Consider the following 23,383-nt stretch of genomic DNA (forward strand, 5'->3'; position numbering starts at 1 on the left):
TCTTTGCAGCTTCTGATGCCTTTAATCAGCGCATGCAAGAATCTAGTAACAATATATGCAATACAGTAAAAGAATGAGGTTACATTTTTTAATTATTGCTAAAGTGGATCGAGTGTTGAACATAAGGGTGCAACTCCCTGAGAAGTTGCTGATGGTCGGTGCGGTCAGAGGGCAGGGAGAGCAGCCAATCGCTAGAAGCCGTCTGCCTGGGATTCCCGGCGCGCGCCGAACTACGTCACCCGGCGGAAAGTAGCGACTTTGTTGGAACGCAGAGACAATGAGCGGGGCGGGGCCAGCCGAGCGGGGCGGAAGTGCGGTGTTGGATATGGCTGGTCTGGAGTTGCTGCTCGGGACAGGATGGACAGGTGAGTGACAATTGTGGCCTCATATTCCACACACGGTGGAAATGCACTGTTTTGGGGGCGATTCTTTTAACCTAGTCGCCACCGATTGAAATGAATATAGGTTTAATAGGGATTTTTTTTGTGCGTTTGCATGTTGTAGCTAGATTTTTAACTACATGTATGTTTGGTGGATAAGACAGACGGTTTCCAGTTTTACTCTTTGCTTATGGTTGTCGTGCATCTACGTGCACGGGCATACTCTGATCCGTTTGGACTGGAGAGTTATGGCCTCTGCTTTCTAAGAGCGTTGCTCATTTGAACCCTCCATCTGTAATGACAGCTCGAAGACTCATAGTATGCGTTGTTTATGTGCTATGAACACAGAAGTAAATATTCTAGAGATTACTGAGCGCATTCTGAAGCTGAAATGAAGCAATTATGTATTTCTTGCAGCAAGGTGGAAGGGTGCTTTGCTTTGAGCTTGAATGCCTATGGCCACTAGAAGGAAGCAGAGGCCGTCACCAATGTGTCAAAGTCTGAAAACAATATTGCAAGGTTTAAGTTGTGCTGAGGGATGGCACAGTACTGTGTTCAATTCCTTTCAGTTCTGCAAGTGTGTTCACACTATTAGCATATTGAATGGAAAGCAGTACAGAGTGACAAAGTACACATGATCAATCTAAGAAAAGTTTAGCAAGTGAAGCCCTACCATCTATTAGGATGTTGAATAAGGACTGAAGATGGTACGTGATATGCCAAGTTACGGTATAGTTACAGTACTAAATCAAGGGATCAGTGACAGAGAAGAAAACACATTTAGTTTTGCTTCAAAAGCCCTTGCAAGACCTGAGCATGGTTGTTCACCCATTGCGGAAATACTTGGAATCAGTAAACTTCATTAGTGTTTACTTGGCAAGTGTTATGCCTGAACTACTGAGCCCATTCAGCATCTTCTGATTTTACTTTGGGTTTCTAACATCTGCACTTGTGTCTTAACTAGAACCTTCACTCTGGGATGACAGATAACGGTGGAGCTGTAGCAATTGCCATGGCATGTTTGGTATCATCTAATATCCCTTGAAACCAGGAAGTGGATTAACAACTATTAATCCCATATCAATTTGTGCCAGGATACACAGTCTTTTTCTCTTTTTCTAAAATTACAGGTTTTGAGAACTCTATTGAAACCATGAGTAAATTGCCCCAGGATTTATTTGCAGAGGTGGTAAGTATTAATTTGTGAACCACAATGGAGACTCTATTGTCTAAATACAAATGTAAGGAAGCTTGTGGTGATGTATATAATCTGGTTAAATTGTAGATGGTGACATTGATACTTGGATTTAGCTGTTATTAGTTTTAGCTACTATTAAGCATAATTAAGCAAATTAAATGTAATTAAGCGGTCAACAAAAGGTATGACACCCAGCGGTCCCCAGAAACAAACAAAGCACGATATGCAGGTTTCCCCCGCCATCGGAAGGTAGGGCGTTCCTATGAAACAGTTCGTAAGCCGAAATGTCATAAAGCGAAGAAGCAATTACCATTATTTATATGGGAAAATTTTGTGAGTGTTCGCAGATCCAAAAATAACCTACCAAATCATGCCAAATAACACATAAAACCTAAAATAACAGTAACACATAGTAAAAGCAGGAATGATATGATAAATACACAGCCTATATAAAGTAGAAATACCTTTCCACAATCATTAGTGCACTGTTCTCCGTAGCGAAAATCTCATGCAAGTGCCGTCGGCAGAAAATCTTACGCAAGCGCTGTTGGCAATAATACGGTGCAAGCGCTCTCCAGTAACCTTTAAGCTATGAAGCTGCCAAATCATACCAAATAACATGTAAAAATACACAGCCTATATAAAGCAGAAATAATGTATGTACAGTGTAGTATCACTTACCGGAATCAGGACAGCGCCGAGCACACTGATGATGGTGTGTTAGGCTGAGTCGTCACAGGTTGGGGTGGTGCAGTGGCCCCCACCCTCCGGTCCACCAACCGATACTGATCCGTGAAGCATGCAGGGGTGCAGCAGTAGCCGGGAGGCACACAGCCCATCTTTAAGAAAAAAGCTGAAACAAACATGCTAATTAATTAGGTGCTGCCCGGCATGTAATTGTCGGCCCAGATCAGTGCCGATTTCCGATTGCGTCGTCTCTGATCTGGGCCGACAATTAAGTGTCGGGCGGCACCTAATTAATTAGCATGTTTATTTCGGCTTTTTTCTTAAAGATGTGCTGTGTGCCTCCCGGCTACCGCTGCATTCTCTGCGAATCGGTATCTGTCCGTGGCCTGGGGGTTGGGTTGGTGGGACACTGGGGTGTCATTTCGTCATCGTCTGTTTCCACTAGGGCAGGCAGGTCATCTTCTATCTCTGCCCACCTCGATGTCGAAGGTCGAGGTTCGTCGTCTGCTGTGGCCTATGTGGAAGGCTTGCTTGACTGCTGAGCCTCGCACATTTTTCTATCACACAGTTCTTTGTAAGGACTCAAACCATCCTGCAAATATCCCCTAAACCTACGTACCCTTTCAAAATTAAAGTCGTACTTTATCCTTGCAGCGCAAATCTCACGTAGTTGCTTCACGTTTAGTTCCTGGACAACTTCACTTTCGCTACTGAATTCGGTTTCGATTGTTATCCTTTCCTCTTCCAATTGCATCAGCTCTTCATTTATCAGTTCTTGGTCATGGGATGCCAAGAGGTTTCATAAAGCGAACGTTCGAAAAGTGGGGGACACCTGTGTAACTTATTCCCTTCACTTTACCATGCCCTCACTCACATTACTAGTTACCATAGTGCACATAATAAACATACAACACAGAATAGAAACAGATGCATGGCTCCTATGACAAAGATTATGCATTGATCTTTGGGGCATACTTTTAATAATTGTATTTACCTAGAGTTTCACTATTGAATATAATCAAAGAATCGGTTGATGTGCACTTGGATTTTCAGAAGGTTCTTTGACAAGGTGCCACACATGAGGCTGCCTAACAAGCTATGAGCCCATGGTATTACAGGAAAGATTCTAGCATGGATAAAGCAAAGGCTGATTGACAGGTGGCAGAAAGTGGGAACAAAAGGAGTCTTTTCTGGTTGGCTGCCGGTGACTAGTGGTGCTCCACAGGGGTCTCTGTTGGGACCAATTGTTTTTACATTATATGTCAATGATTTGGATGATGGAATTGATGGCTTTGTTGCAAAGTTTGCAGATGATATGAAGACAGGTGGAGAGGCAAGTAGTTTTGAGGAAGTAGAGAGACTACAGAAGGACTTAGACAGATTAGGAGAATGGGCAAAGAATTGGCAGATGGAATACAGTGTCAGGAAGTGTTTGGTCATGCCCTTTGGTAGAAGAAAAGGGTTGACTATTTTATAAATGGAGAGAAAATACAAAAAATGGAGGTGCAGAGGGACTTGGGAGTGCTTGTGCTGGATTCGCTAAAGGTTAATTTGCAGGTTGAATCTGTGCTGAGGGAGGCAAATGCAATGTTAGCATTCATTTCAAGAGGACTGGAATTAATGTTGAGACTTTATAAAGCACTGGTGAGACCTCTGTTGGAGTGTTGTGAGCACTTTTGTGTGCCCTAGAATGGATGTGCTGAAACTGGTTTGAGTTCAAAGGAAGTTCACAAAAATGATTGCTGGATTGAATGGCTTGATATATGAAGAGCGTTTGATGGCTCTGGGCCTGTACTCACTAGAATTCAGAAGTATGAGTAGTGACCTCATTGAAACCTATCAAACGGTGAAAGACCTTGATAGAGTGGATGTGGAAAGGATATTTCCTATGGCGAATCTAAGACCAGTGGACACAGCCTCAGAATAGAGGGATGTCCTTTTAGAATGCCGCTGTGGAGGTCAAGTCTTCATGTTTAAGGCTGAGGTTGATTCTTGACTGGTCAGGGCATGAAGGGATACGGGGATAAGGCAGGAGATTGGGGCTGAGAGGAAAATTGGATCAGCCATGATGAAATGGTGGAGCAGATGATGAGTCAGATAGCTTAATTCTGCTCCTATATTTTATAGTCTATAATCTGATTAAGAGAATGGAATTTCTTCAAATGAAAGCATACACAAATACAGTATGTAAATAAAACGTTTTACAAGACGGGTGCATTTTCTGAACAGTGACACAACTAAATATGACCCTTCGTCTTGCTCTGTGCATTTTAATGAAAATATTATAAATTTAATAATTAAATAGTTGTCTTAAAATATGCTCCAGGGAATTTAAGTCAAACAAAGCATTTAAATGTTAAATCTTTTTTGAAAATCAAAGCTGTATCATGAATCAATTAGTGCAATTGTTTTCATTTTTATATGGTTAATAAAAAATAACTTTGTATTATCATGTTTAATTTTTCTGTTTTTTTTGTTGCATGTCTGTAACTTTGCAACAGTGCCAGCAGATCATGTTATACCTACAATGCAAAACCCCTGGTGTGAATACTGTTGAACTGGCTGAAGTAAGTTTCTGATTTTGGGAAAAAAATTTTTAATACAAGCTTAGAGCCTTCATTTGTTTTACTTTGCTGTTAGATTTTGGTCACCTATTCAACGTGTCTTTTGTTTTAAACAGAGACTTCAAACTGCTGGTGTTGAACTGGATGTGGAAGCTACTAAGAAGATAGTTCATGTTATCACGTTGATTTTCAGGTAACAATTTTGCAATATACCTCCATTTGAAGAAGTGTGCAACCAATCTTCTTAACACCAAAATCACCCATATTAAGTTTTTCTTAATTAATACTTGAACAGGCTGCATGACAGCCTGGTATGGGAACACCAATCCCTTCAAGTGGAAAATCCTACAAAAGGTAGTGGATTTAGCCCAGCACCTCACCGATAAAGCCCTCCCAACCACTGAGGACATCGAGATGAAATGTTGTCGTAGGAAAGCAGTGTCCTTCATCAGGGACCCCCACCACCCAATCATGCTCTCTTCTTGTTGCTGCCATCAGGTAGAAAGTACAAAAGCCTCAGGATTTGCATCCCCAAGTAAAGAACAATTACTACCCCTCAATCATCAGGCTCTTGAACAAAAGGGGATAACTATACTCAACTTCACTTGCTCCATCATTGAGATGTTCCCGCATGTAATGATCTCACTTTCAAAGACTCATTATGTCATGTTCTCATTATTTACTGCTATTTATTTATATTTGCATTTGCACAGTCTTGTTGATCTTTTATTGTTCCGGTTATAGTTACTATTCTATAGATTTGTTGAGTATGCCCTCAAGAAAATGAATCTCAAAGTTGTATATGGTGACATATAGGTACACTGATAAAATTTACTTTGAACTTAGAGATGCACTGATATGGTAGTATCTCTGTGTTGGAACTGATCATAGTGAGACAATAACATCATTTAATTTGTCTGACATTGTGTCATGTGCCTGTAATGCTTTTACACATTTGGTAACTGGTTCAGTACAAATTTCAGTACAGTACAAAATTGAGCTTCCCTGGTAAATTTAAAAATCTGCTGATTTACTAATGAAGTTCAGTAAAAATGAAACATATGCAATGTATTAAAGTCTTTTATGAAAATGCGTAAGTTTGGTTGTGCAGTTTTGCTTTCCAAGTCACTTTTTTTTTGCATTTTGATGTTTTGCGGCTGAGAATATTTTGCAATCTGATCGCATCAAAATGTCAAAGTGAATGATCACATTCAGCATTCCCCAGATCATTTTGCTTTAGAATATTTGTTCATTTTTTTTGAGTAACATTATTATTAGTATTCTGAATATTTTGGAGATGTGGGAATGGAATTAGTGTTGGAATCAATGTTATTTGGTTCAAAATGTCAAATGTGTTTTTTTAAAAATTATTATTGCATTCACGGAGTAGAGGGGATCACTGGTGAAGCTGGAATTTATTGCCTCTCTGCAGTTGCCTTGATTAGCAGTTAAGAGTCAGTAGAGGTTTGGTATTTGTGCCACTGACTATACGTCAGTTCTCAGAACACTTCTGTCTGTCAGTCAGTCTCTTTTCCTCTGTCTCTCCCTCACCCCTTCCTTTGCCCTCCCCCTCTCGATGAAAAATTATATTTTTATAGGACGTTGGAGGCCATTCAGCCCACCCAATGCATGCCAACTACCAAGCCTAGTATTTCCCTGTAACCTGTTTCTTCTCAGGTGCCGTCAACATTCATTGATTCTCCTGCATCTCATCTACACTAGGAGTGATTACAGTAACCATATACCTACTAGTGAGAGTTTCTTTGGGGCAGCGGAGGACAAGGCGGAAATGAGGGTCACAGGACAGATGTGCAAACTCTGACAAGGTCAGAATTGAACCCAGAATGCCAGAGCTGCAAATGACAGGACTGCAGTCTTTATCAATGGCTTTATTTCTGGTGCATAGACATGATGACCTGTATGACCCCCCCCCCCCCCCGCATGCATCCACGCATGCTGAGCTCGTTGACTTCATTAACTTCACCTCCAACTTTCACCCTGCCCTCAAGTTTACCTGGTCCATTTCCGACACCTCCCTCCCCTTTCTAGATCTTTCTGTCTCTTATCTCTGGAAACAGCTTATCTAAGATAAGCCTACTGACTCTCACAGCTATCTGGACTATTCCTCTTCTCATCCTGTCTCTTTCAAAAATGCCATCCCCTTCTTGCAAATACTCCGTCTCCGCCGCATCTGCTCTCAGGATGAGGCTTTTCATTCCAGGACGAGGGAGATGTCCTCCTTTTTTAAAGAAAGGGGCTTCCCTTCCTCCACCATCAACTCTGCTCTCAAACACATCTCCCCCATTTCACGCACATCTGCTCTCACTCCATCCTCCTGCCACCTCACTAGGAATAGGGTTCCCCTGGTCCTCACCTACCACCCCACCAGCCTCCGGGTCCAACATATTATTCTCCGTAACTTCCGCCACTTCCAACGGGATCCCACCACTGAGCACACCTTTCCCTCCCCCCGCCCCTGCTTTCCGCAGGGATCGCTCCCTACGCAACTCCCTTGTCCATTCGTCCCCCCCATCCCTCCCCACTGATCTCCCTCCTGGCACTTATCCTTGTAAGCGGAACAAGTGCTACACATGCCCTTACACTTCCTCCCTTACCACCATTCAGGGCCCCAGACAGTCCTTCCATGTAAGGCGACCCTTCACTTGTGAGTCGGCTGGGGTGATATACTGTGTCCGGTGCTCCCGATGTGGCCTTCTATATATTGGCGAGACCCGATGCAGACTGGGAGATCGTTTTGCTGAACACCTACGCTCTGTCCACCAGAGAAAGCAGGATCTCCCAGTGGCCACACATTTTAATTCCACATCCCATTCCCATTCTGATATGTCTATCCACAGCCTTCTCTACTGTAAAGATGAAGCCACACTCAGGTTGGAGGAACACCTTATATTCCGTCTGGGTAGCCTCCAACCTGATGGCATGAACATTGACTTCTCTAACTTCCGCTAATGCCCCATCTCCCCCTCGTACCCCATCCATTATTTATGTATACAGACACATTCTTTCTCTCACTCTCCTTTTTCTCCCTCTGTCCCTCTGACTATACCCCTTGCCCATCCTCTGGGTTTTTTCCTCCCCTCCCCCTTTTCTTTCTCTTTGGGCCTCCTGTCCCATGATCCTCTCATATCCCTGTTGCCAATCACCTGTCCAGCTCTTGGCTCCATCCCTCCCCCTCCTGTTTTCTCCTATCATTTTGGATCTCCCCCTCTCCCTCCAACTTTCAAATCTCTTACTAGCTCTTCCTTCAGTTGGTCCTGACGAAGGGTCTCGGCCTGAAACGTCGACTGTACCTCTTCCTAGAGATGCTGCCTGGCCCGCTGCGTTCACCAGCAGCTTTTATGTGTGTTGCTAGGGTTGTTAAGGGCATGTTGTGTGTTGTCCTTCATTAGTCAGGGGATTGTTCAAGAGCCACGAGGTAACGTTGCAGCTCTATAAAAGCCTGGTTTGACTACACTTGGAGTATTCTGATCAGTTCTGGTTACCTCATGATAGGAAGGATGTAGAAGCTTTAGAGTGCAGAGGAGATTTACCAGGATGCTGCCTAGAGTAGAGAGCAGTTCATATGAGGAAAGGTTGAGCGAGCCAGGCCTTTTCTCTTTGGAGCGGAGAAGAGTGGCACTGTATAGAAGTGGATAAGATGATAAGAGGCATAGATAAAGTGTGTCACCTCAAGCAGAAATGGCTAGTACAAGTGGGCATAATTTTGAAGAAGATGGAGGAATGTATAGAAGGGGATGTAGGTTTTTTTACAGAGAGGGCATGTGGAACATGCTGCTCGAGGTGGTAGTAGAGGCAAATACGTTAGGAACATTTAGGAAATAGGATGCATGAAGAATAGAGGGTTATGTGGGATGAAAAGGTTAGATTCACCTTGGAGTGGGTTAAAATATTGGCACAACATCATGGGTTGAAGGGCCTGTACTGTGCTGTACTGTTCTATGTTCATCAAAGTACAGGTCAAGCAATGTCAGCTTGAACCAGCAAATAACATGAAGCAAAAGCAGCCAAGAAAGGGAAATGACAAAATGCTGGAGACTGTGTTATACTTGGTTAGATAAAGGAATCTTCTCTGATAGGAAAATTCTGTGAACAACATGGACTGTCCTGATTTGTACTGCTGTTACACCTTGGGCCCACAGGCAAAAAAACTTAAAAATCTACTAAAAATTTACAGATAACAGGTGATTTATACAATCATATAAGCAAGCATAAAGAATCTTAAACTGCAAAAAAAAAAAATTAATTAGCAATTCAGATCTTAATCCAATACCATTCACTGACAACATAGGAGCCAATTTTTCTTCCCAATAGTAAAACTCCGGGTAATTGGGAATTTTTATATAACGCATCCAACAGCTAAAGACGGGGACCAGCTATGTGAAGGTGAATCCATACATAAGTTAACCTATAAAACACAATTTTCATTGTTATTGAATCCCTGCCAATCTTCCTGCTTCCTTCTCTCAGTAGGGCAGCCGCGCAGTGCGATGTGTCAGCTGAAGAGCTCATTGTGAAGCTGTCAGACAGCAGCAGTAAGTGGTCGAAGCAAGCGCTTCAGGTTATCCGTCACGTGTGGAACGAACAGGGCAAACTCATTGGGACGGCAGAGGACGCCAAGCACATGTTAACAGTAGGACAGGTGAGATGCTCACTGCTTTGCCCCGTATGGAGCGACTCCTTGAATCTCTTGTGTGAGTGGGATAAATCTGCGGCCTTGTCTTGCCGTACCTTATTCCTTCCCGAGTGTGTCTGAGAAGAAACCAAAATCAAAGTTATTCTTCAGTCACCTAACTTCTAATTGACCTGAAATATTAGTTTTGTTCCACTTTGCTCTCGAGAACAAACAGTTAGTTCCAAGAAAAAGTTCTTTGACCTGGCCAGGATCTTTTGTCTATGGGAGATGCTGGGCTTTGAAGGCCTGCTGTGCCTCTCGGAGATAAACAGCCCCATGTGTGATCTACGTCAGGCATTACAGTGCGTACGTCATTATTGGACACTTAGAAGCTCTATGCTCCTTGCAGATCTTGCTCCAAGTTGTCCAAGGCCTGTACCTCCATTCATAGACTCTGATACTGTGCTGGAGAAGCTGACATCATTGATTACAATTACTTCCCATTAGTTGGGAACAGTTCCAAACAACTTCATATTTGGCCTGCATGCACATTTATAGCAAATATTGGTGTGTTCTGTTCTTCTACCGTCCTGTAGTTATCTGTGTAACAGGTCCCTTGTGATCACTTCCTGGTTCAGCACAATCATGACCTCGCAAGTAGAGCTGTTGTGTTTGGTAAATTTTCCCTTTGAGCCACAATTGCTGAGGTCACCAAGTCTCGCCATTTGATGTAATGTTGTGTAAGCAGCACAGATGGAAACTACTTAACCGTCGTGTATAGATGTTCCTGTTTCATCAGACTACTAAGTGCACTTGCATTTTGGTCTCACTAGTTCCAAGGGTTAGTTCCAAGGATTAGTTCCAAAGATTAGTTCCAAGGGTTTAGATGGGGCAGAGTTTGTTAAGTGTGTCCAGGACGGATTCCTGTCACAGTATGTGGACAGGCCGACCAGGGGGAATGCCATACTAGATCTAGTACTAAGTAATGAACCGGGTCAGGTCACAGATCTCTCAGTGGGTGAGCATCTGGGGGACAGTGACCTCGGCTCCCTGGCCTTTATAATTATCATGGAAAAGGATAGAATCAAAGAGGACAGGAAAATTTTTAATTGGGGAAAGGCAAATTATGAGGCTATAAGGCTAGAATTTGCGGGTGTGGATTGGGATGACTTTTTTGCAGGGAAATATACTATGGACATGTGGTCGATGTTTAGAGATCTCTTGCGGGATGTAAGGGATAAATTTGTCCCGGTGAGGAAGATAAAGAATGGTAGGGTGAAGGAACCATGGGTGACAAGTGAGGTGGAAAATCTAGTCAGGTGGAAGAAGGCAGCATACATGAGGTTTAGGAAGCAAGGATCAGATGGGTCTATTGAGGAATATAGGGAAGCAAGAAGGAGCTTAAGAAGGGGCTGAGAAGAGCAAGAAGGGGGCTTGAGAAGGTCTTGGCGAGTAGGGTAAAGGAAAACCCCAAGGCATTCTTCAATTATGTGAAGAAAAAAAGGATGACAGGAGTGAAGGTAGGACCGATTAGAGATAAAGGTGGGAAGATGTGCCTGGAGGCTGTGGAAGTGAGCGAGGTGTTCAATGAATGCTTTTCTTTGGTATTCACCAATGAGAGGGAACTTGATGATGGTGAGGACAATATGAGTGAGGTTGATGTTCTGGAGCATGTTGATATTAAGGGAGAGGAGGTGTTGGAGTTGTTAAAATACATTAGGACAGATAAGTCCCCGGGGCCTGACGGAATATTCCCCAGGCTGCTCCACGAGGCGAGAGAAGAGATTGCTGCGCCTCTGGCTAGGATCTTTATGTCCTCGTTGTCCACGGGAATGGTACCGGAGGATTGGAGGGAGGCGAATGTTGTTTCCTTGTTCAAAAAAGGTAGTAGGGATAGTCCGGGTAATTATAGACCAGTGAGCCTTACATCTGTGGTGGGAAAGCTGTTGGAAAAGATTCTTAGAGATAGGATCTATGGGCATTTAGAGAATCATGGTCTGATCAGAGACAGTCAGCATGGCTTTGTGAAGGGCAGATCGTGTCTAACAAGCCTGATAGAGTTCTTTGAGGAGGTGACCAGGCATATAGATGAGGGTAGTGCAGTGGATGTGATCTATATGGATTTTAGTAAGGCATTTGACAAGGTTCCACACAGCAGGCTTATTCAGAAAGTCAGAAGGCATGGGATCCAGGGAAGTTTGGCCAGGTGGATTCAGAATTGGCTTGTCTGCAGAAGACAGAGGGTGGTGGTGGAGGGAGTACATTCAGATTGGAGAACTGTGACTAGTGGTGTCCCACAAGGATCGGTTCTGGGACCTCTACTTTTCGTGATTTTTATTAACGACCTGGATGTGGGGGTAGAAGGGTGGGTTGGCAAGTTTGCAGAGGACAAAAAGGTTGGTGGTGTTGTAGATAGTGTAGAGGATTGTCAAAGATTGCAGAGAGACATTGATAGGATGCTGAGAAGTGGCAGATGGAGTTCAACCCGGAGAAGTGTGAGGTGGTACACTTTGGAAGGATAAACTCCAAGGCAGAGTACAAAGTAAATGGCAGAATACTTGGTAGTGTGGAGGAGCAGAGGGATCTCGGGGTACATGTCCACAGATCCCTGAAAGTTGCCTCACAGGTGGATAGGGTAGTTAAGAAAGCTTATGGGGTGTTAGCTTTCATAAGTCGAGGGATAGAGTTTAAGAGTCGTGATGTAATGATGCAGCTCTATAAAACTCTGGATGGGCCACACTTGGAGTACTGTGTCCAGTTCTGGTCACCTCACTATAGGAAGGATGTGGAAGCATTGGAAAGGGTACAGAGGAGATTTACCAGGATGCTGCCTGGTTTAGAAAGTATGCATTATGATCAGAGATTAAGGGAGCTAGAGCTTTACTCTTTGGAGAGAAGGAGGATGATAGAGGTGTACAAGATAATAAGAGGAATAGATAGAGTGGATAGCCAGCGCCTCTTCCCCAGGGCACCACTGCTCAATACAAGAGGACATGGCTTTAAGGTAAGGGCAAGGGGGATATTAGAGGAAGGTTTTTTACTCAGAGAGTGGTTGGTGCGTGGAATGCACTGCCCGAGTCAGTGGTGGAGGCAGATACACTAGTGAAGTTTAAGAGACTACTAGACAGGTATATGGAGGAATCTAAGATGGGGGCTTATATGGGAGGCAGGGTTTGAGGGTCGGCACAATATTGTGGGCCGAAGGGCCTGTACTGTGCTGTACTATTCTATGTTCTATGTTCTACTGAACTGGGAGTTAGACCATAAGACATAGGAGCAGAATTAGATTATTTGGCCCATTAAGTCTGCCCCACCATTTGATCATGGCTAATATGTTTCCCCCCTCAATCCCATTCTCCTGCCTTCTTCCCATATCCTTTGTACACCCTTGTACTTTTCAAGAATCTCTCAATAGGTGCATTTAATGTTAGATAAATTATACAATATACAGCCTGAAATTCTTTTTCTTTGCAAACATCCACAAAAACAGAGTACCCCAAAGAATGACTGACAGTTAAAAGTTGGAACCCTAAAGCATACCCCCCAGCTCCCCCACCCTAGCACAAGCAGCAGCAAGGCAATGACCCCCCCAACCAGCAAAAAAGCATCAGCGCCCCTCCCCCACCGAGCACTCAGATGTGCAGCAAAGCATCAGTAAGACACAGACCTGCAGCTCCCCAAAAACTACACGTTCACCTGGTAATTCAACATACCACAGGCTCTCTCTCTCCCTAATAAGGTAAAAAGAGGTAAGACATACAAACAACTTGCTATTTTACAATGTTAAAAGTCTGTTGTGTCGCTTTTTCTGAGCTTTGCAGACAGAGAATCAGCCCCAGAAAGTCACAACTCTGGACACACAGCCCACGGCAGCTAGCTCACTGCTCCCGATGTTCCGTGTTCTCCCACAAAGCCTCAGTCAGGGGCACCGGCTTAGAATCAGCCCGTCCCCAGAGCCATGAAAATCTGGCACCCTGAAGGCGCGCAAGTTATCCAGGCTGCGTCCTTGGGATATTAAAAAGCGGCCAGTCGTGAGGCCCTGAGAGCGGGTCCCATTCCCTCAAAAAACCAAAGTCAGAGTGCAACTCAGGTCAGGGTCTTCAAAATAACCTTGAAAAGGTAAAAAAGGAAATATCAAAGATAGAAATACAGCTGTTCCTGAGGACATAAGCAAAGGAGTTGCCATTTAGCGCCATCATAACTTCGCATCCACCTCTGCAATCAACCTCCACCTTAAATATACCCAACAACTTGACTTCCACAGCCATCTGTGACAATGAATTCCATCTTCAGGAATTCCACCACATCTCTGTATTCTGAGGCTGTCCCCTCTGGTCATAGACTCTCCCACTATTGCAAACATCCTCTCCATGTCCACTCAATCTAAGCCTTTCAATAGGCAGCACGTTCTTCTTTACTCTGTTAGTTAGGCTACTGAAGATGGTAGCGACATTCTCAATACAGTCTTTTCAGTACTTCAACAAATTTAGAAACGTTTTCAGAGACTGCTACCGAATTCTCTTTTAGAGTGACTGATTGTAAACTCAGTGTCCAGGTAAGATTGTTTCCTTAACGATGAGAGCAAATGCCTTGGAATTTGAACCAAAGACTTGGTAGTTTAAGTTTTATTTTGTCTAGGTATTCCTTGTATCAAGCTTCAATCCAAGGATCTATGGCAGTGCTGCTTCCAATGTATCCTTTTTTTTTTGTTTCTTTTCCTGCAAGCTTGTAGATCTGCAATGGAAACTGGGAATGGCCGTCAGTTCCGACAGCTGCAAGTCTCTGAACTGCCCATATGTGACCATAGCGCTGAAAGTAGCTGATCCCTCAGGTGAAATAATCAGGAGATCATTTGAAATGACTGTTCCTCAGTTCCAGGTGAGTAACTTGAAGACTACAATGCATGGAGCATATCCTCTAATGTTTTCTTACAATAGCACAGGAGGCCATTCAGCCCATTGAATCTTTGCCTGCTGTCCAAAGCAAACCCATTCCCCCATTTATTTCCCTATAACCTGTTCACTTTTATATGCCCATCAACTCCCCGCAAAATTGTTCTGTCACCCATCTATGGCTAGTGGTGAATTAGAGTGCCCTGTTAACCCAGCAACTAGATCAGCTTTGGGATATGCAAGGAAATCAGAGTAACTGCTGCTTTCACAGAGGGATCATGCAGATCCCACACAAAGGGCTTCTTTGGTCAGGATCGAATCTGGATTACTAGAGCTGAGCAGCAGCAGCACTTCCTGCTTCATCCCTGTGCCGTCTGCTATGTTCACTAAACAGCCTGGAGTTTAGTCGCTCCAGATACCAAAGTTTCAAGTCAGGCGTTATTGTGCATGTTGTTCCTTAATATCTCACTGGAAGAAGTGAGGACAGAAGATGATGAAACATGAAAGATTTGCTCTCTTTGAGGATTATTCATCTGTGTTTATGTGAAATGGGTGAGGGAGAAACTAATGGTCGAAATATAAATAACAGAAGGGGATTAAAGGCATAATGAAAATGAAACTGGGCAGGAAGAGGCTAGAAGATGATGTGCAAGGTTGACAACACGTGTTACTTTCAGTTCTGTTTGCTGCGCTTGGTTGAATACCCACATTAGTCAGATTGATCCCAAGAAATGACTCAGATGAACCCAGACAAGGTGAGCTTATTGACTAAGACCCTCCATCTGGCACTGTCCCCAAAATAACTTTGTTTCTGCATCTTCCTAGAACTTCTCCAAGCAGTTCCGAGAACTGGCCACTGTCCTTGAAATGGTCTGATGTGGTTTCTGTTCTGACATCCACTCTTCGAGTCCTGGTCTGGCCTCCATTTCGCAGAGGGATTTCCTCAAGAACAAAGGAAATGGATGCATCCAACTTTTGATGTACATTTTTTTTCGCCATTCATAACCTTTCAGTTGTTGGACATAACTATACATTTTTGGTTCAATAATAAAAACACTGGATGGAAAGATCAACAAGACTCGCCCAAATGGGGGTTAAAAAAAATTAATGATACCTGAATTTACAGTTGGATTGGTGGAACAGGAAAGACAGAGAGTTGTTTTGTTTCCAACTGTGAAGCTAAATCCATCTTGCTGCAGTGCCCATGTGCACTATTACTAAATCTTGTGGAATATATTTGAATGGTCTCTGGTGATCCACTAGAAATCTCAGATGATTGACACTTATTATTGAAGGACCTGTAACAGGGAACACTATAGGGCAATATTTTGCCAGTGTCAAGTTGTAAGTAGATTGACAAAGGGAAGAGTTTTCCCTCAGTTTAATTAAGCCACTATGCTTCAACTCTTGCCATTTCAGAGTTGTGGTTCCTTGTATTGATATTTCTCATAGACTAAATACATTTTAACTAAATTAGTCATACTAAGACTAAATTGGACCATGCACATCTGCATACACATCAATGCCTTGGTTTATTGATGCAATCAGTGCTTATTTGGGTGGTATTTTTTTTTTGACTGCAGTGTAGTCAGATGCAGGGACTGTGTGGTTGGTATGTGAGAAAGTAGTAATGAAAGATGCATGATGATAAATTAGATTCCTGTGAATTGGTTGCAGTTATGGTTTTCAGCATTTTTGCCTCTTTAGGGACTTAATTCATGTATTTCGTGGACTTTGCACTTAATTCACACAATGTAGACAATCAGTGATATACGTCAGTAACCATTCAATATTTGAAGCAAAATTATTATTAGAATTGTCAATTTCACATTATCCAAACTACTTTAGAAAGCTAGCACCCTACACACTGAAGGAAGCCATATTCATTTCCAGTATTGGGTCAGTTGTGTTTTTGATGAAGAAAATGTTGCTTTTGTATATGTAATGCAGTGATCGGGGGGAAATAATCTTTGCTGACAAAACAAAAAGCTGAGAATAAATCTGCTGAAGTTGTATACACGCTCTTTCAATTGTTTTGGAATTTCAGCCTTCCATTTAATTCTTCCCCTTTAAGTTGCTGCAGAGTCAACAACTCAATAAACCATTATGCCCTGTTGACATAGAGAACTGTCATACCTCAACCATCTGTCAGCTTGTACCTCCTGTGTTTCCTTTCCGAATAATAAACCTAAATTTGCAAACTGTTGCACAATTCTGGACTGTCATTGATCGTGCAGGACATACTGCACTTTGTTTTTGCTGAGCTGTGAAGTTTTATCAGTTAGCTCTAATGCTTCTTTGATGAAGATTGACGTTTCTTCTGAGCCAACACAATGGCACAGCTGCTGGAGCTGTTACCTCTGGACTCCGGTGACCCGGGTATGTTCCTGGCCTCTGGGATCCTATGTTCTCCCTGTGATAGCTTAGGTTTGCACTGGGTGCTGCGGTTTCCTCCCACATCCAAGTATAACGAGGTGAGGCAAGGGGTGGAGCAATAGTACTCCATTTCCCTCCCATCACCTCATTATACTGGTGTTCTCTCCACTATTTCAGTTCAGATGAAGGGTCTCAACACAAAACATAGTGTCCGGAATTCTTCCAGCAGACACACGAGATTTTTCAGAAGGTAAAAATCTTGAGGAACACACACAAAATGCTGGAAAGACTCAGCAGGTCAGACAACAGCAATGGAGGGAAATAGTCATTAGGATTTTAAGGAGATTTGGTATGTCATTGTAGGCTCTTGTGGAGTGCATTCTGAATGGAGGCTGCTCAGGGTTGTAGACTTGATCAGCTCCATCATGAACACAATCATCCACATCACTGACGACTTCTTCAAAAGGCAGTGCTTCAAGAAGACAGCGCCTGTCATTAAAGACGGTCACCGAATGGAACATGGCCTCTTCAGGATTCAAGTTTATTTATGATGTCCACATTGAAAGATACATGGAAATGTATTATTGGCATTAGCAACCAATACACCTAAGAGTGCTGTGGGGGCACCCCATAAGTGTTGCCACAGGGTTCAGTGCCACAATGTTTGGCAGAACAGCACAGAACACAACAAAATGGAATATACAAGCAATAAAAGAAGCCAGGTTCCTCCCTTCCACTGACACAGATCCCAAGACAGGCTTCAAGCCTCCAGCCTCTAACTTGGACCTGCAGACACTAGGTTGCAATCACCCCAGCAGGTTCTCAGAGATATGCAGACACAGCTCCAGCTAATGGGCCTTGTCTTCTGGGTGTCCAACACAACCTCTGGCCTCAGTCTGAGGACATGCCGATCACTGAACACTAGGCCTTGAACTCAGGTCTCACCAGTTTGAGAATGTATGGGGTCATTAGAACTCATTCTTTCTGCCTGCGTGGAACTCCAACTCCAGAACCTGCTGAGAACTCGATGATCTGGAGGGGCCCTTGTCCACTCTCTGCTGGTCCAACATCCATCATCCAAAATCCGACCACGGATGTTCCATGTCTGCATTGCTGGCCTTCGAATGCAGAGCAGAGACTCAGACCCTGGTCTGACCTCTAACTCGCCACATCCCTGTCTTTAAACCCTAAGCTGACCTCTATCTCTCCCTCTGTTCCCAGGACCATACTTACAAACCTAAAAATAATTAAGGAAGACTGAAAATCTGAGCAGCAACTTAACAGAGATTGCAACTCAGCACTATTTTCTCATTACTTCCATCAGCAAAGAGGTACTGAAGCCTAAATACCCACATTCAATGTTTTAAGAATAGCTTCCCCTCTGCCATCAGATTTCTGAATGATCCAAGAACACAATCTCACTATTCCTCTTTTGCACTTTTATTATTGTACTTTATTGCAATTTTTATGTCTTGCACTGTACTGCTACCACAGAACAACACATTTCATGACATATGTCGGTGATAAGAAATCTGATTCTGATGTTCCGGGCTGATATCCTATGTCAGGATCCTCCAGCAGTTTAACTTTTGCTGTAGATTTCGACATCTACCATCTCTTGAATACAGTGTGCAGTTAGCACATAGAGTTGAGAATGAATTTTGACCCAAGAGTCTCTACCCACTTCAAAATCAGGAGCAATCTGAGTTTGAGGCCCATCTACAATGATTTTTGCTGAAGTGAAAATTGAAATGACACCTCAAAGTGTCAGCATACTTGCATTCCCAATAATTCAGTATAAAGCCCCACTGATGAAGTTTTGATCAAGTTGTGAATGTTAAGCGACTTGTATCAGGGTGCACTAGTCCTCAGCTTTCAACATAGTCGATCAAAGTACTCCTAACCTTGACAGGTTAAGTTAAAGGCAAGAAACAAAGTGTTCTGTATTTCAGATATGTGCATCCTTGAAACTGGTTGCTGGGATCTATTAATAAGTTTGGTTTATGGCTTTAAGTGCATTTGTGTGTAGATTTGCAATATTTGCCTCTGAACACTAGGTGACGCTCATGGCCCAAGTTACAATTCAATGACAATTCATAGCTATCACTCGAGTAGAGTTTAAAAACCCATTAACTCTCACAGTGTACAATAAATTAATACATGTTTCATTAAAATTTGGGGGTAAATATAGTTTTTTTGTATTAACAACATACAAATTGAAATGGCTGTGTACTAAGCACCCTCCTTTACTCTTTGTATACCCAGGACTTTGCCTCCATCCACAGCTCCAATCTGCAAATTAAATTTGCTGATGACACTACACTGATTGGCCTAATCTCAAATAATAATGAGGCAGAGAAGAAGTCATCACCCTGACACAGTGGTGTCAAGAAAACAACCTCTCCCTCAATGTCGCTAAAACAAAGGGGCTGGTTGTGGACTACAGGAGGGATGGAGACAGGCTAACCCCTACTGACATCAATGGTTCTGGGGTTGAGAGGGTGAACAGCTTTAAGTTCCTTGGCATAAACATCACTCAGGATGTCATGTGGTCTGTAGGTGGACTGGACCCACAATGTGGAAAGTCTATTTCCCTCCACAGATGCTGCCTGACCCAGTGAGTTTACTTAGAGATATATCATGGAATAGGCCCTTCGAGCCACATCGCCTAGCAATCCCCTGATTTAATCCCAGCCTAATCACAGGACAATTTACAATGACCAATTGACCAACCAACCAGTACGTCTTTGGACTGTGGGAGGAAATCGGAGCACCCGGAGTAAACCCATGTGGTCATGGGGAGAACAGGCAGCGGCGGGAATTGAACCTGGGTTGCCTGTACGGTAATCCATTGTGCTAACCACTATGCCACCATGCTGCCCATAGCGTTGCGCTAACCACTCCACTCCTGTGGCGTTCCTCCAGTACTGTGTGTGTGTAGCTCCTGCAATTTGTTTTTTAGCTGTTTATTATAGGACGGTCCTCTCATCCAGGAAGTAAGCTTGGACTGCTTCCAAACCTAGCATATCTTTTTTTAAATAAGGGAAGCAAAAGCGTATACAATACACCCTGTACAATTGTAACAATAGTTCTCTGTTTCTAAATGTACTTTAGCAGTAAAGGTCAAAATGCAAATTGCTGTCTTGATGGCATTCACAAGATCATTTACACTGTACTCCATTTAGCTATTAGCCTGCCTTCTGGTTTCTCCAGCTGAAGTACATGACCTCACACTGTCCACATCAAACTCCATTTCCCAAGCTTCTACTCAACCACCCTGTCTACATCCCAGTGCAAAGTTCAAGTTTTTTCAGCCTAGCACACTCTCCCTCTTCATTCCATGATATGAGTAAACATGGACACCTCGTACTTTGCCCCTCCTCCACGTCAAAAATACAAATAGTAAATATGAGGGCCAATATGAATCTTCCGGTGCTCCACTAGTTCAGGCTTTTAAGCCTGAGAAAGAGCCATGTATTCTGACTGTCTGTATTTGATGTGATCGAGCAGATTTCGATCCATATCAACACATCTCACCTCATACTCAAACATCTCTTCATGTGCGTGTACCTTTTATGTGGCATTTCATCGAATGCTTTCTAGAAATCTAAATAGATTACATCTACTGGTTATCCTTTAACTCAGCTCATCATATCTCTTGCCACTTTATCAACTTTCCCTTTTCTAAAATCATGTTGCCTTAATTGTATTCAGCTTTTTTGAAATGAGTAGTTACTTCTTTAAATAGAGGCACAGGTATTTCCCAGTATCTGATGTTAGGCTATCTGGCCAATTGTTTCCCACTTTTTTTTTGAATTATTACATATGCAGTTTTCCAATCTGATTTCTGGAAATCGAAGTGTTTTGAAACACATCAGTGAATGGCTCTGCTGCCTCCTTGGGTGCCATTAAGGTGAGAGAAAGAAATTTGAAGGAGATACAGTACTGTGCAAAAGTCTTAGGCACACATATTTAACCTGGGTGGCTAAAACTGTTGCATAGTACTGTATTTGTCAACATGGTATGGAGAGTTTGTAAATCCGGCAGGGGCAAAGGATGTTAGGATGGTGAGGGTGGAGCACTGCAGTAGAGGTGTGGGATAAGTGGCAGAGAAGGAGTGCCGGGGCAGGGGGCTTGTGCAGGTGCAGACATACCCAACCCTAAGGCACCAGGCAAGGTCATTTTACTCCAAGCAATTGGTTTATTGATCATTACAGTATCTTTCCGGTGCTTCTCACTCCCTCCACTCTCCACTTTTTCCCAACCATGATCCCCCTCTCCCTGCCCATTTCCCACTATCAGTCCACAATAGAGACCCGTATCAGAATCAGGTTTATCATCACTCACATGTCATGAAATTTGTTTTTCTTTGTAGCAGGACAGAGCAATACATAAAATTACTGCTCTACTGTGCAAAAGTCTCGGGCACCTTCGTTATAAATATATTTGCCAATACTTTTGCACAGCGCTGTCTCCTGTATGAGGCAAGTTTTTACACAGAGAGTAGTAAGTGGCTTGGAGCATGCTGCTAGGGGAGGTGGTAGAAGCAGATATAATAGCAATGTTTATGAGGAATTTAGACAGGTATGTGAACAAGCAGGGGATGGAGAGATATGGGCCATATGCAGACAGATGTGCAGCTTAAATTGGCAGCATGGTCATGGATATAATAGGCTGTTTCTGTACTGTACTGTGTGCAGGCTATTGAGTTCAGCAACTTCTTCTCCTTTACTGCTATTAGTGTTTCCAATATGTAGTCCTTTGTGATAAGGGTTGTTCCAAGTTCTTCCTTCCTAGTTGGTTGGTGATCTTTGAGATGTTGACAGTAACTTTGCCATGAAGACTTGGATTTGAAATATCTACCGTGCCTTCTTGCCCATCATTACTTCCACAGTTTTCCTCTGCTGTAGTCCACCATTTCCCCAGCTACCATCTTTTTTTTGTAAATTTATAAAAAGCTTTCTCTGTTTATTTTGATATTTATCATCCTTCTACTTTCATTTTGCAATTTTCTCTTACCATTTTAGTTTTTTAGTCCTCTGATCCCAGTCTGTCTGTCTACCACTAACTTTTGCCAATTTGTGTGCTCTTGATTTAATATTTTCCTTGACTTTCTTTGATCACTATGGACGGTTCATCATTCTCACTGAGCCGGCCCCTCGTTCCCCACTTCTCTAAGTATAATGAAGCAGCAGTCTTGGGCAGCTTGGTAACATATTGGTTAGGGTAATGATCCTATGTGCCAATGATCCAGGTTCACTTCTACCGCTGTTTGTAAGGAGTTTGTACGTCCTCCCCACGAATGCGCACGTTTCCTTCAGGTATGTGGGTTTCCTCTCACGTTCCAAAGCCTTAGGGGTTAGTTGGTTAATTGGTCACATGGGTATAATTGGGATTTGTGGGCTTGTTGGGCCTGTTACTGAGCTGTATCTCTAAATACACAAAATAAATAAATACTTGTCCTGACACATCCAAGGACGACTTCTTTAGCCTATTTTCACATTTGACGACTTTTCCTTCATACTTTTTAAATTGCCTTTACTTACACCGGGGACACTGATTCTAAACCTGGGGCACTCGCCCTCAAAACACATCAGGTATTCTATCGCAAACACGAGGAATTCTGCAGATGCTGGAAATTCAAGCAACACACATCAAAGTCGCTGGTGAACGCAGCAGGCCAGGCAGCATCTATAGGAAGAGGTACAGTCGACATTTCAGGCCGAGACCCTTCGTCAGGACTAACTGAAGGAAGAGTGAGTAAGGGATTTGAAAGTGGGAGGGGGAAGGGGAGGTCCAAAATGATAGGAGAAGACAGGAGGGGGAGTGATGGAGCCAAGAGCTGGACAGGTGATTGGCAAAAGAGATATGAGAGGATCATGGGACAGGAGGCCCAGGGAGAAGGAAAAGGGGGAGGGGGGGAACCCTTCCCTCTCCACTGACACCCCTAGCCTCCCCCCCGCCTCGATCCCAGCTCTCATCCGTGCCGCGGCTTTACCATCCCCTCCGACCTTCAACTGTCTGAGGCAGTGTGCTCTGTTCTCAGTAAGGGCCTCACCTTCGCCCCCCCTTCGCCCAAAACCTCAGCGAGTTCCGTGTTCGCCATGACGCGGAACTGTTCTTCCGCTGTCTCTGTCTCCGAGCCTACTTCTTCGGCAAGGACTCTTCCACCCCCACCGATGACCCCTTCTCCTGTCTTCAACCCTCCTCCTCTTCATGGACACCCTGCTCTGGTCTTCTGCCTGCTCTGGATCTCTTTATTGCTAATTGCCGACGGGACATCAACCGTCTCGACTTCACCGCACCTTGTTCCCATTCCAACCTTACTCCTTCCGAACGCGCTGCTCTCCACTCCCTCCGCACTAATCCTAACCTTACTATTAAACCTGCCGATAAGGGGGGTGCTGTTGTAGTCTGGCATACTGACCTCTACCTTGCCGAGGCACAGCGACAACTCGTGGATACCTCCTCCTATTTACCCCTCGATCGTGACCCCACTAAGGAGCACCAGGCCATTGTCTCCCACACCATCACCGACTTTACCCGCTCAGGGGATCTCCCATCCACTGCTGCCAACCTTATAGTTCCCACACCTCGCACTTCCCGTTTCTACCTCCTACCCAAGATCCACAAACCTGCCTTTCCTGGCAGAC

General features: G+C 43.6%; 1 protein-coding gene across 2 annotated transcripts; it reads left to right on the plus strand.

The window, feature by feature from the left end:
- The first annotated feature begins 261 nt into the window (after window positions 1-261).
- Window positions 262-16,558, plus strand: commd6 (COMM domain containing 6). 2 transcript variants are annotated; one of them, XM_072258786.1, is made up of 7 exons: window positions 262-365; window positions 1,511-1,569; window positions 4,767-4,832; window positions 4,946-5,022; window positions 9,318-9,489; window positions 14,188-14,340; window positions 15,180-16,558. In XM_072258786.1, exons 1-7 carry the CDS (start codon window positions 278-280, stop codon window positions 15,228-15,230), a joined length of 666 nt encoding a protein of 221 aa, XP_072114887.1. In that variant the 5' UTR covers window positions 262-277; the 3' UTR covers window positions 15,231-16,558. The 2 variants fall into 2 exon arrangements, with proteins under 2 accessions (XP_072114887.1, XP_072114888.1); XM_072258787.1 differs by having other exon boundaries at window positions 9,321-9,489.
- Window positions 16,559-23,383: the final 6,825 nt, after the last annotated feature.

This window comes from Mobula birostris, chromosome 5, assembly GCF_030028105.1.
Source record: "Mobula birostris isolate sMobBir1 chromosome 5, sMobBir1.hap1, whole genome shotgun sequence".
NCBI lineage: Eukaryota > Metazoa > Chordata > Chondrichthyes > Myliobatiformes > Myliobatidae > Mobula > Mobula birostris.